The 16008-nt window shown below is 32.4% G+C and overlaps 1 protein-coding gene across 1 annotated transcript in view; it reads left to right on the forward strand.

Moving 5' to 3' along the window:
• LOC133644894 (LIM domain-binding protein 2-like) overlaps window positions 1–16008 on the forward strand; it is a 443135-nt gene that overhangs the window by 349391 nt on the left and 77736 nt on the right. The window contains exon 4 of the mRNA XM_062039648.1: window positions 15791–15963. Coding sequence (XP_061895632.1) covers window positions 15791–15963 — 173 coding nt within the window. The remainder of the gene's footprint in view (window positions 1–15790; window positions 15964–16008) is intronic.

The following is a 16008-nucleotide window of genomic DNA, read 5'->3' on the forward strand; positions in this document are numbered from 1 at the left end:
GACGCACTACGGTGAGTACAGCTTTGGCTTACAAACATTTGATCGATTGCCCGTACGTGCGTGTCGATATGTGCACGTGACGTACGTAACTTTGGGGAAATATATGTTTCTTGCCAACTCTGATGGCGGCCGGGGTGTCGTCAAAAGCGTACAACGCCCGCCGCCGCTTCTAAGTTAGCTACGCAGCTAGGTTAGCTTCTGTTTTTTTAGCTTCGCCAAGCGGAATGTTATTAATCGTGTATTTACATGTTCATGGTTTAATAGTATTATTGATCTTCTGTCTATCCATCCAGTCAGGTTTTTTTTTTATTTAGTTTCTATCTGCATTTGAGACTGGCGCTATCGCGTTGGCTACGTTGCTAGGTTAGCTTCTGTTTTTTTAGCTTCGCCAAGCGGAATATTATTAATCGTGTATTTACATGTTCATGGTTTAATAGTATTATTGGTCTTCTGTCTATCCATCCAGTCAGGTTTTTTTTTAATTTAGTTTCTATCTGCATTTGAGACTGGCGCTATCGCGTTGGCTACGTTGCTAGGTTAGCTTCTGTTTTTTTAGCTTCGCCAAGCGGAATATTATTAATCGTGTGTTTACATGTTCATGGTTTAATAGTATTATTGATCTTCTGTCTATCCATCCAGTCAGGGTTTTTTTTTATTTAGTTTCTATCTGCATTTGAGACTGGCGCTATCGCGTTGGCTACGTTGCTAGGTTAGCTTCTGTTTTTTTAGCTTCGCCAAGCGGAATATTATTAATCGTGTATTTACATGTTCATGGTTTAATAGTATTATTGATCTTCTGTCTATCCATCCAGTCAGGGTTTTTTTTAATTTAGTTTCTATCTGCATTTGAGACTGGCGCTATCGCGTTGGCTACGTTGCTAGGTTAGCTTCTGTTTTTTTAGCTTCGCCAAGCGGAATATTATTAATCGTGTATTTACATGTTCATGGTTTAATAGTATTATTGATCTTCTGTCTATCCATCCAGTCAGGGTTTTTTTTACTTTAGTTTCTATCTGCATTTGAGACTGGCGCTATCGCGTTGGCTACGTTGCTAGGTTAGCTTCTGTTTTTTTAGCTTCGCCAAGCGGAATATTATTAATCGTGTATTTACATGTTCATGGTTTAATAGTATTATTGATCTTCTGTCTATCCATCCAGTCAGGGTTTTTTTTTATTTAGTTTCTATCTGCATTTGAGACTGGCGCTATCGTGTTGGCTACGTTGCTAGGTTAGCTTCTGTTTTTTTTAGCTTCGCCAAGCGGAATATTATTAATCGTGTATTTACATGTTCATGGTTTAATAGTATTATGGATCTTCTGTCTATCCATCCAGTCAGGGTTTTTTTTTATTTAGTTTCTATCTGCATTTGAGACTGGCGCTATCGCGTTGGCTACGTTGCTAGGTTAGCTTCTGGTTTTTTAGCTTTGCCAAGCGGAATATTATTAATCGTGTATTTACATGTTCATGGTTTAATAGTATTATTGATCTTCTGTCTATCCATCCAGTCAGGTTTTTTTTTTATTTAGTTTCTATCTGCATTTGAGACTGGCGCTATCGCGTTGGCTACGTTGCTAGGTTAGCTTCTGTTTTTTTAGCTTCGCCAAGCGGAATATTATTAATCGTGTATTTACATGTTCATGGTTTAATAGTATTATTGGTCTTCTGTCTATCCATCCAGTCAGGTTTTTTTTTAATTTAGTTTCTATCTGCATTTGAGACTGGCGCTATCGCGTTGGCTACGTTGCTAGGTTAGCTTCTGTTTTTTTAGCTTCGCCAAGCGGAATATTATTAATCGTGTGTTTACATGTTCATGGTTTAATAGTATTATTGATCTTCTGTCTATCCATCCAGTCAGGGTTTTTTTTTATTTAGTTTCTATCTGCATTTGAGACTGGCGCTATCGCGTTGGCTACGTTGCTAGGTTAGCTTCTGTTTTTTTAGCTTCGCCAAGCGGAATATTATTAATCGTGTATTTACATGTTCATGGTTTTATAGTATTATTGATCTTCTGTCTATCCATCCAGTCAGGGTTTTTTTTAATTTAGTTTCTATCTGCATTTGAGACTGGCGCTATCGCGTTGGCTACGTTGCTAGGTTAGCTTCTGTTTTTTTAGCTTCGCCAAGCGGAATATTATTAATCGTGTATTTACATGTTCATGGTTTAATAGTATTATGGATCTTCTGTCTATCCATCCAGTCAGGGTTTTTTTTAATTTAGTTTCTATCTGCATTTGAGACTGGCGCTATCGCGTTGGCTACGTTGCTAGGTTAGCTTCTGGTTTTTTAGCTTTGCCAAGCGGAATATTATTAATCGTGTATTTACATGTTCATGGTTTAATAGTATTATTGATCTTCTGTCTATCCATCCAGTCAGGTTTTTTTTTTATTTAGTTTCTATCTGCATTTGAGCCTGGCGCTATCGCGTTGGCTACGTTGCTAGGTTAGCTTCTGTTTTTTTAGCTTCGCCAAGCGGAATATTATTAATCGTGTATTTACATGTTCATGGTTTAATAGTATTATTGGTCTTCTGTCTATCCATCCAGTCAGGTTTTTTTTTAATTTAGTTTCTATCTGCATTTGAGACTGGCGCTATCGCGTTGGCTACGTTGCTAGGTTAGCTTCTGTTTTTTTTAGCTTCGCCAAGCGGAATGTTATTAATCGTGTATTTACATGTTCATGGTTTAATAGTATTATTGATCTTCTGTCTATCCATCCAGTCAGGGTTTTTTTTAATTTAGTTTCTATCTGCATTTGAGACTGGCGCTATCGCGTTGGCTACGTTGCTAGGTTAGCTTCTGTTTTTTTAGCTTCGCCAAGCGGAATATTATTAATCGTGTATTTACATGTTCATGGTTTAATAGTATTATTGATCTTCTGTCTATCCATCCAGTCAGGGTGTTTTTTTATTTAGTTTCTATCTGCATTTGAGACTGGCACTATCGCGTTGGCTACGTTGCTAGGTTAGCTTCTGTTTTTTTAGCTTCGCCAAGCGGAATATTATTAATCGTGTATTTACATGTTCATGGTTTAATAGTATTATTGATTTTCTGTCTATCCATCCAGTCAGGGTTTTTTTTAATTTAGTTTCTATCTGCATTTGAGACTGGCGCTATCGCGTTGGCTACGTTGCTAGGTTAGCTTCTGTTTTTTTAGCTTCGCCAAGCGGAATATTATTAATCGTGTATTTACATGTTCATGGTTTAATAGTATTATTGATCTTCTGTCTATCCATCCAGTCAGGTTTTTTTTTAATTTAGTTTCTATCTGCATTTGAGACTGGCGCTATCGCGTTGGCTACGTTGCTAGGTTAGCTTCTGTTTTTTTAGCTTCGCCAAGCGGAATGTTATTAATCGTGTATTTACATGTTCATGGTTTAATAGTATTATTGATCTTCTGTCTATCTATCCAGTCAGGTTTTTTTTAAATTTAGTTTCTATCTGCATTTGAGACTGCTGCTATAACGTTGGCTACGTAGCTAGGTTAGCTTCTATTTTTTTTTAGCTACGCCAAGCTGAATTATTAATCGTGTATTTACATGTTCAGTCACTGGGAATGTCCATTTCACGTTCTCGACTCTCATTTTCAAGAGGATATAGTATCTGAGATGGTTTAAAATACAAATATGTGATCCACAATAGAAAAAGGAGAGTGTGGAATCCAATGAGCCAGCTTTTACCTAAGTTACGGTCAGAGCGAAAAAAGATACGTCCATCACTGCCTCTCAAGTCCTTCACTGTAACGTTCCTCATCTACGAATCTTTCATCCTCGCTCAAATTAATGGGGTAATCGTGACTTTCTCGGTCCGAATCTCTCTCGCTCCATTGTAAACAATGGGGGATTGTGAGGAATACTAGCTCCTGTGACGTCACGCTACTTCCGGTACAGGCAAAGCTTTTTTTATCAGCGAGCAAAAGTTGCGAACTTTATCGTCGATTTTCTCTACTAAATCCTTTCAGCAAAAATATGGCAATATCGCGAAATGATCAAGTATGACACATAGAATGGATCTGCTATTCCCGTTTAAATAAAAAAAATTCATTTCAGTAGGCCTTTAAGCACGTTACAAAAAACAAAAAAAAATAGAGATCTCATTTGCACCCCCTGGTGGTGAAATCTATCAAAATGAGGGTGGTCCCAAAAAGGAGGGATTTTTTTCAAATTGACTGTGTGTCGCTTTTAAAAGTGCTCCCCCTCTGGTCAACATATGAAATAACAAGTGTGTGTAAGAAATTGAAATGCGCCCCCAAAATATATTTAAAAAAAAAATACAAATAAATATGTACATAGAAACATACTGTACTAACTTGAAGTAAATAATGAAGATTAAAAACCAATTATAAACAAAAATTTTAAAAAATTTATCACTAAAAGCAGTCTTTTTTCACAATGTTTCGATTTTTTTTTTTTTTTATAAAATTGGGGACAATTTCTCTTATTCTTTGTTTCTGTAATATTGCAATATTTTTTTGTAAAATTATTACTTATTTAAAATGTTTACTTTTAATGCAAAATGGTGACATTTGTCATATAAAATTCTGACTTGTATCACTATATTGCCAATTTTTTTTTTTGTTCTTGTAAAATAGTGACATTTTTTTGAGTAAAATGATGACTTTTGTCAAAATATTGCCAAGTAAATTTCTGATTATTATTAAAACATTGCCAACATTTCAAAGTGTTCTTATGAAATTGTGACTTTTGTCGAGTAAAATGACGACTCTGTTCATAAAATTGCCAAAAGTTTAAGCTTTTCTTGTAAAATTGCGACTGTTTTGAGTAAAATTCCAACTTTTATCATATTATTGCACAAATGTTCAGTTTTTCTTGTTCAATTTTGACTTGCGTCGCGTAAAATTACAACTTTTATTATAATACTGCCAAAATTCTAAGTTTTTCTTGTGAAATTCCAACTCATTTTTTTTACAACAAGCTTTTTTATATTTGCATAGTATGTATATATTATTAATGTTGTAAATATACATCTTTATATATCTCTAGAAAGGGTGGTCCTATGCATTTTTTGGAGGTCTCAAGAAGGTAACTAATACAATAAAGTGTGTGTGTGTGTGTGTGTGTGTGTGTATGTGTGTGTGTGTGTGTGTGTGTGTTCTATATTTCTACCCTTCTTGAGACATAAAGAAGGAAAAGTAGCTTCCATATGAGGAGGTGTGAACAAGGGATGACATAAATCATGGTCCCAATAACATTGCATCTAATAGAGAGCCAAATACTAGAGTCTGTGAACATTGCTCCAAAGTCAGGATTTTTGTTGTTTTTTATTTAATGTGCTTTCAAAAGTAAACATTGACAGGTACAAAGGCAGCAATATATGATCAAACAAGACGGCAGCTAAAGAAGGACTTCCCTATTCATCCCCGAAAAAACCCGCTATATATATATAGGATGAACAAATACACTACGCTACTAAGACTATAGTGGCCATTAACAGTTAGCTTCTACAGCTGGGTTGCCCAAAGTGCGGCACAGGGGCCATCTGTGGTCCCTGACTCCTTTGTCATCGGCCTTAAGCACGTTACAAAAAACAAAAAAATAGAGATCTCATTTGCACCCCCTGCTGGTGAAATCCATCAAAATGAGGGTGGTCCCAAAAAGGAGGGATTTTCTCAAATTGACTGTGTGTCGCTTTTAAAAGTGCTCCCCCTCTGGTCAACATATGAAATAACAAGTGTGTGTAAGAAATTGAAATGTATTTAAAAAAAATATATATATATATATGTACATGGAAACATACTGTACTAACTTAAAGTAAATAATGAAGATTAAAAAACAATTACAAAAATATATATATATATAATTAAAAGCAGTCTTTTCCTCACAATGTTTCGATTTTTTTTTTTTTATATAAAATTAGGGACAGTTTCTCATATTCTTTGTTTCTGTAATATTGCAATATTTTTTTGTAAAATTATTACTTATGTAAAATGATTACTTTTTAAAGAAAAATGGTGACATTTGTCATATAGCTATATGGCTTCATAGTAAAAGAGTGCGGGTACTAGACTGGCCTGCCTGTAGTCCAGACCTGTCTCCCATTGAAAATGTGTGAAGGCTAAAATATGAGAAGGGAGACTGTTGAACAACTTAAGCTGTACATCAAGCAAGAATGGGAAAGAATTCCACTTCAAAAATATGTCTCCTCAGTTCCCAAACCTTTACTGAGTGTTGTTAAAAGGAAAGGCCATGTAACACACTGGTAAAAATGCCCCTCTGACAACTTTTTTGCAATGTGTTGCTGCCCTAACTTTTAAGTTCATGATTATTTGCAAAAAATAACAACGTTTCTTAGTGTGAACATGAAATATCTAATTGAATATAAGTTGAAAATGATTTGTTGTATTCTCTTTTTATTCACCATTTACACAATGTGGCAACTTCACTGCTTTTGGGGTTTAGTATGTTCCCATCATAAGTTGTGGTACTATGAGAGGCATTTATTCAACTAAGCAGGGCATGCCTGAAGGCCTAGGTGGGAAATGCACGGCCCGCCACTGCCGCAGTGCGATGCTTCCAAGGAGGTACCAAGTAAGGATCCGAGACCCCACTGAGCCCGTCAGCTTGGGAGCAAACACAAACTCTCCACTTGGAGTCTTAAAAAGAATATATATAAAAAAGCGCTGAGCTCCAAAGCGTCCCAGCATGGCCGCCATTACTCGCCATCTATCACTCGGTCACCCCCGGCGACGCACGCTGGGTTTGATTGGGACGCCTTTTTGGCGAGCATAACTCCTCCGTGTGGCGACCCCAACCATCTTTAACCACCATCTTTTTCTCCCTCTCTTCTTGCTGACAACCTTTTTTTTTTTATACATCTTTTCCCTCCTCCTCCTCCTCTCTCCATCTTTCATCTTCCTCCTCTCCCTCCTCTTCCTCCTCTCCCTCCTTCTCATTAGCAGTCCGCTCACTCCGAGTCCTACTTTGTTTTGCAGGCGCGTGGCGGCGGCCGAGCGAGGGAGCGAGAGAGAGAGAATTGCGCCTTATTTAGCCATGCCTAGACTTTATGGAGTTGCAAAAACATGCCAGTCCAAATAAATATTTATTGTTGTTCTAACAACGTGGTCACCTCTTTCAAAAAGTTTTTTTTTTTTTAACAGAATAATTGTTTGTAAGTTATCACAAAACTTTCCGTTCAAATGAGTTCCCGGCAAGCAGACACACCAATATGACACAATTATAATACAAATAACATCAATATGACACAATAATTGTACAAATAACAATAATATGACACAATAATAACCAAATGACAACAATACGACACAATTGTTGGACAAAAAACAATGTTATGACACAATAATAACACAGATAACATCAATATGACACAATAATAACACAAATGAAAATGATATGACACAATAATAACACAAATAACAACGGCATGACACAATATGAAAACAAATAACATCAATATGGCACAATAATAACACAAATAACGTCAATATGACACAATAATTATACAAATAAAAATAATATGACACAATAATAACACAAATAACAACGGCATGACACAATATGAATACAAATAACATCAAAATGACACAATAATAACACAAATAACATCAATATTACACAATAATTATACAAATAACAATATTATAACACAATAATAACACAAATGCCAACAATATGACACAATTATTAGATAAATAACCATAATATGACACAATAATAACACAAATGACAACAATATGACACAATTATTAGACAAATAACAATAATATGACACAATAATAACACAAATGACAACAATATGACACAATAATTATACAAATAACAATAATATGACACAATAATAACACAAAAGACAACAATATGACACAATTATTAGACAAATAACATGAATATAACACAAATAACATCAATATGACACAATAATTATACAAATAACAATATTATGACACAATAATAACACAAATAACATCAATATGACACAATAATTATAAAAATAACAATAGTATGACACAATAATAACACAAATAACATCAATATGACACAATAATTATACAAATAACAATAATATGACACAATAATAACATAAATGACAACAATATGACACAATTTTTAGACAAATAACATTATATGACACAATAATAATACAAATAACAATATGACACAATAATAACAAAAATAACAACCGCATGACACAATAAGAATGAAAATAACATCAATATGGCACAATAATAACACAAATAACATCAATATGACACAATAATTATACAAATAAAAATAATATGACACAATAATAACACAAATAACAACGGCATGACACAATATGAATACAAATAACATCAATATGACACAATAATATTACAAATAACATCAATATTACACAAATTATACAAATAATATTATGACACAATAATAACACAAATGACAACAATATGACACAATTATTAGATAAATAACAATAATATGACACAATAATAACACAAATGACAACAATATGACACAATTATTAGACAAATAACAATATTTTGACACAATAATAACACAAATAACATCAATATGACACAATAATTATACAAATAACAATAATATGACACAATAATAACACAAAAGACAACAATATGACACAATTATTAGACAAATAACATGAATATAACACAAATAACATCAATATGACACAATAATTATACAAATAACAATATTATGACACAATAATAACACAAATAACATCAATATGACACAATAATTATACAAATAACAATATTATGACACAATAATAACACACATAACATCAATATGACACAATAATTATACAAATAACAATAATATGACACAATAATAACACAAATGACAATATGACACAATTTTTAGACAAATAACATACGACATAATAATAACACAAATAACAATATGACACAATAATAACAAAAATAAATATAATATGACACAATAATAACACAAATAACAACCGCATGACACAATAAGAATGAAAATAACATCAATATGGCACAATAATAACACAAATAACATCAATATGACACAATAATTATACAAATAAAAATAATATGACACAATAATAACACAAAGAACAATGGCATGACACAATATGAATACAACTAACATCAATATGACACAATAATAACACAAATAACATCAATATGACACAATAATTGTTCAAATAACAACAATATGACAATAATAACACAAATAACATCAATATGACGCAATAGTAAAACAAATAACATCAATATGACACAATAATTGTTCAAATAACAATAATATGACACAATAATAACACAAATTACAATAATATGACATAATAATAACACATATGACACAATAATTATACAAATAACAATTATGACACAATAATAACACAAATTACAATAACATGACACAATAACAACATGACACAATAATAACAAAAATAACATCAATATGACACAATAACACAAATAACAATAATATGACACAATAATAACACAAATAACAATAATATGACACAATAATAACACAAATAACAATAATATGACACAATAATAACACAAATAACATCAATATAACACAATAATTTTACAAATAACAATATGACACAATAATAACACAAATGCTGTCTTTCTACTTACCAAGCAAAAGGCTTGTAAAACTCCACTGTGTAGGATGGGAAGCGACATGAAGGCGTCGGTTTCTTTGATGTATTGTAACCCACAGGAAGATTTTGTCTTGACCCGAGATCTACAAAGCGGAGTGGAAGCAAGACCTGACCCCCCCTCCAGGCACCTTTTCTTTGAACTGTTTTGTAACTAAAGGCGACGGCTGTTTACGACCCCCGTCCCTTTAGAAACAGCTGTTGCCATGTAATCAGGGAAAGTCCAAATAAAAGAGGAGGCGTACAATCTTTCGCCAGAGCGTGGTTTGGAGTACAGCCCAGACGTTCCCCTCAATTGAGCTAAATTGATTTCTGTCTCTGTTTGATTCCTTGCTTCTTGTCTTGTTTAATAGATGTCATCCGTGTTTGAACCTGACACAGTGCATTCAGAAAAACGAAACTCTTAACCACGCAGAGTAAAACGAGAGAGAAACACTAGTTTTTTGGAGAAGTGAAACATCATATTTTTTCAAATTAAAACATCGCTTTCTTTTTATACCAAAAATCAGCAAGTTTGTCAGTGTCACAAATGCCTCATCATTGGTAATAAAATTATAAAACAATATCAATATATATTGTGATAATGTAAACTATATCCATTTAAAAAAATACAGTCTATTATACAGCATTATTCACATGTGAATAAAATAAATACAGTCTATTATACAGCATTATTCACATGTGAATAACATAAATACAGTCTATTGTACAGCATTATTCACATGTGAATAAAATAAATGCAGTCTATTATACAGCATTATTCACATGTGAATAATATACTTAGTCTATTATACAGCATTATTCACATGTGAATAATATAAATACAGTCTATTATACAGCATTATTCACATGTGAATAATATAAATACAGTCTATTGTACAGCATTATTCACATGTGAATTATATAAATACAGTCTATTATACAGCATTATTCACATGTGAATAATATAAATACAGTATTTTACAGAATTATTCACATGTGAATAATATAAATACAGTCTATTATACAGCATTATTCACATGTGAATAATATAAATAGAGTCTTATACAGCATTATTTACATGTGAATTATATAAATACAGTCTATTATACAGCATTATTCACATGTGAATAATATAAATACAGTCTATTATACAGCATTATTCATATGTGAATAATATAAATACAGTCTATTATACAGCATTATTCACATGTAAATAATATAAATACAGTCTATTAAACAGCATTATTCACATGTGGATAATATAAATACAGTCTATTATGCAGCATTATTCATATGTGAATGATATAAATACAGTCTATTATACAGCATTATTCACATGTGAATAATATAAATACTGTCTATTATACAGCATTATTCACCTGTGAATAATATAAATACAGTCTATTATACAGCATTATTCACATGTGAATAACATAAATACAGTCTATTATACAGCATTATTCACATGTGAATAACATAAATACAGTCTATTATACAGCATTATTCACATGTGAATAATATAATTAGTCTATTATACAGCATTATTCACATGTGAATAATATAAATACAGTCTATTGTACAGCATTATTCACATGTGAATAATATAAATACAGTCTATTATACAGCATTATTCGCATGTGAATAATATAAATACAGTCTATTATACAGCATTATTCACATGTGAATAATATAAATACAGTCTATTATGCAGCATTATTCATATGTGAATGATATAAATACAGTCTATTATACAGCATTATTCACATGTGAATAATATAAATACAGTCTATTGTACAGCATTATTCACATGTGAATTATATAAATGCAGTCTATTATACAGCATTATTCACATGTGAATAATATAAATACAGTCTATTATACAGTATTATTCACATGTGAATTATATAAATACAGTCTATTATACAGCATTATTCACATGTGAATAATATAAATACAGTCTATTATGCAGCATTATTCATATGTGAATGATATAAATACAGTGTATTATACAGAATTATTCACATGTGAATAATATAAATACAGTCTATTATACAGCATTATTCACATGTGAATAACATAAATACAGTCTATTATACAGCATTATTCACATGTGAATGATATAAATACAGTCTATTATACAGCATTATTCACATGTGAATAATATAAATACAGTCTATTATGCAGCATTATTCACATGTGAATAATATAAATACATTATACATTTACAGTACATGTGATAAGTACAATACATACGTATCACACACCGGCTGTTTGATTGTAACGTGCACATTAGTTGTAGTTTTTATGACCGGATTTGGGGGTTTTGAAATCGCCGTGTAAAATCGCTAATGCAAACTAGCAGCGAGCTAGCGCGTTTTGAAAAGTGAAAGCCTTACCGTACTTTCACGTTCATTTTTCTTGCTTTGTGAGAGATGCATGAATTATAAGCAGCCCTCGGCTCAGTGTGTCAACATGCTAGCATTAGCTCGCTGCTATCAATGCACCGCTAAAATAGTTTGTCTGCGTTAGCGCTTACAATACCAATGTCACTCATATTTGCTTAATTGTCAGGTCAGGACATGTAAATGGAATTTCTTGGCAGTTTGTGGATGTTTTTAGCGAGTATAGCGGGCGCAATAGAGGACTCTCGATCTGTTCACTAAATTGTTAGCTATTTATTTACGATTTCTAATGCATAAAAAAGCCAAACACGTGTGTTCTTGTCTTACATAAGGACTGTGAATGATAACGAGCACATCTCTTTCAAATTGTTGCATATTTCCAGTGTGACTGGAAAACACGTAAAATTGCTCATGCTAATCGGTAGCATGTGTATGGCACATTCAATGTAAATTAGCATCGAGCTAACGAATTTTTAAATTTTTTTATTTTTGAGTGGCTTTTCCTTGGAAAATTGTAACATTGCTTGAAGCCAATCCGCCTGAGTCCGCTCTGAGCCGTACTGTGCCGTATTTTCCGGACCATAGGGCGCACCGGATTACAAGGCGCCGTGTGTAATGTTCTATATTTTCAATGGAACATTTAAAGTTGTGGTGTTGTTTACTGGCGTCATATTGCAGTCTACACGTATCTCTTATGTGTGACTGCCATCATAGTGCAGTCTACACGTATCTCTTATGTTTGACTGCCATCATATTGCAGTCTACCCGTATCTCTTATGTGTGACTGCCATCATATTGCAGGCTACACGTATCTCTTATGTGTGACTGCCATCGTATTGCAGTCTACACGTACCTCTTATGTGTGACTGCCATCTACTGGTCACACGTATCATTTCACCATGTACCAAATAAAATAGCTTCGAGGTCGGTAAGCACAACCAGAATTATTCCGTACATTAGGCGCGTCGGGCACTGTCAATTTTTGAGAAAATAAAAGTATTTTAAGTGCTCCTTATAGTCCGTAGTCTTAGTCTTAGTTATAACACTTATACAATACTTTTAAAGTCATGTTGATAGTAGGCTAATATAGCTAATTTAGACACTTACATCATGTGTTGTCTTCATTATAACACTTATATAAGACTTTTAAAGTCATGTTGATAGTAGGCTAATATAGCTAATATAGACACTTACATCATGTGTTGCCTTCATTATAACACTTATATAAGACTTTTAAAGTCATTTTGATAGTAGGCTAATATAGCTAATATAGACACTTACATCATGTGTTGTCTTCATTATAACACTTATATAAGACTTTTAAAGTCATGTTGATAGTAGGCTAATATAGCTAATATAGACACTTACATCATGTGTTGTCTTCATTATAACACTTATATAAGACTTTTAAAGTCATTTTGATAGTAGGCTAGTATAGCTAATATAGACAATTACATCATGTGTTGTCTTCATTATAACACTCGTGTAAGACTTTTAAAGTCATTTTGATAGTAGGCTAATATAGCTAATATAGACACTTACATCATGTGTTGTCTTCATTATAACACTTATATAAGACTTTTAAAGTCATTTTGATAGTAGGCTAATATAGCTAATATAGACACTTACATCATGTGTTGTCTTCATTATAACACTTATATAAGACTTTTAAAGTCATGTTGATAGTAGGCTAATATAGCTAATATAGACACTTACATCATGTGTTGCCTTCATTATAACACTTATATAAGACTTTTAAAGTCATTTTGATAGTAGGCTAATATAGCTAATATAGACACTTACATCATGTGTTGTCTTCATTATAACACTTATATAAGACTTTTAAAGTAATTTTGATAGTAGGCTAATATAGCTAATATAGACACTTACATCATGTGTTGCCTTCATTATAACACTTATATAAGACTTTTAAAGTCATTTTGATAGTAGGCTAGTATAGCTAATATAGACACTTACATCATGTGTTGTCTTCATTATAACACTCGTGTAAGACTTTTAAAGTAATTTTGATAGTAGGCTAATATAGACAGTTACAGCATGTGTTGTCTTCATTATAACACTTATATAAGACTTTTAAAGTCATTTTGATAGTAGGCTAATATAGCTAATATAGACACTTACATCATGTATTGTCTTCATAATAACACTTATATAAGACTTTTAAAGTCATTTTGATAGTAGGCTAATGTAGCTAATATAGACACTTACATCATGTGTTGCCTTCATTATAACACTTATATAAGACTTTTAAAGTCATTTTGATAGTAGGCTAATGTAGCTAATATAGACACTTACATCATGTGTTGTCTTCATTATAACACTTAAATAAGACTTTTAAAGTCATTTTGATAGTAGGCTAATATAGACACTTACATCATGTGTTGTCTTCATTATAACACTTATATAAGACTTTTAAAGTCATTTTGATAGTAGGCTAATATAGACACTTACATCATGTGTTGTCTTCATTATAACACTTATATAAGACTTTTAAAGTCATTTTGATAGTAGGCTAATATAGCTAATATAGACACTTACATCATGTGTTGTCTTCATTATAACACTTATATAAGACTTTTAAAGTCATGTTGATAGTAGGCTAATATAGCTAATATAGACACTTACATCATGTGTTGCCTTCATTATAACACTTATATAAGACTTTTAAAGTCATTTTGATAGTAGGCTAATATAGCTAATATAGACACTTACATCATGTGTTGTCTTCATTATAACACTTATATAAGACTTTTAAAGTCATGTTGATAGTAGGCTAATATAGCTAATATAGACACTTACATCATGTGTTGTCTTCATTATAACACTTATATAAGACTTTTAAAGTAATTTTGATAGTAGGCTAATATAGACACTTACATCATGTGTTGTCTTCATTATAACACTTATATAAGACTTTTAAAGTCATTTTGATAGTAGGCTAATGTAGCTAATATAGACACTTACATCATGTGTTGTCTTCATTATAACACTTATATAAGACTTTTAAAGTCATTTTGATAGTAGGCTAATATAGCTAATATAGACACTTACATCATGTGTTGTCTTCATTATAACACTTATATAAGACTTTTAAAGTAATTTTGATAGTAGGCTAATATAGACACTTACATCATGTGTTGTCTTCATAATAACACTTATATAAGACTTTTAAAGTCATTTTGATAGTAGGCTAATATAGACACTTATATCATGTGTTGTCTTCATAATAACACTTATATAAGACTTTTAAAGTCATTTTGATAGTAGGCTAATATAACTAATATAGACACTTACATCACGTGTTGTCTTCATTATAACACTTATATAAGACTTTTAAAGTCATTTTGATAGTAGGCTAATATAACTAATATAGACACTTACATCACGTGTTGTCTTCATTATAACACTTATATAAGACTTAAAGTCATGTTGATAGTAGGCTAATATAGCTAATATAGACACTTACATCATGTGTTGTCTTCATTATAACACTTATATAAGACTTTTAAAGTCATTTTGATAGTAGGCTAATGTAGCTAATATAGACACTTACATCATGTGTTGTCTTCATTATAACACTTATATAAGACTTTTAAAGTCATTCTGATAGTAGGCTAATATAGCTAATATAGACACTTACATCATATGTTGTCTTCATTATAACACTTATATAAGACTTTTAAAGTCATTTTTATAGTAGGCTAGTCACTACATGTTATTGAGGTGTTTTCTTGCCTGGTGAACTAAAACCTCGTCCTCCTCCCACCACAGCCATCGGGCGGACGCTGATCCCGCGCTACTTCAGCACGGTGTTCGAGGGCGGCGTGAGCGAGCTGCATTACATCCTCAAACACTCCAAGGAGTCGTGCCACAACTCGTGCATCACGCTGGACTGCGACCAGTGCACCATGGTCACCCAGCACGGCAAGCCCATGTTCACCAAGGTAACGCCCTCCTGCTGCTGATGGACCTCCCCGCTCTGTCCACCT

This window comes from Entelurus aequoreus, linkage group LG28, assembly GCF_033978785.1.
Source record: "Entelurus aequoreus isolate RoL-2023_Sb linkage group LG28, RoL_Eaeq_v1.1, whole genome shotgun sequence".
Classification (NCBI taxonomy): Eukaryota; Metazoa; Chordata; class Actinopteri; order Syngnathiformes; family Syngnathidae; genus Entelurus; species Entelurus aequoreus.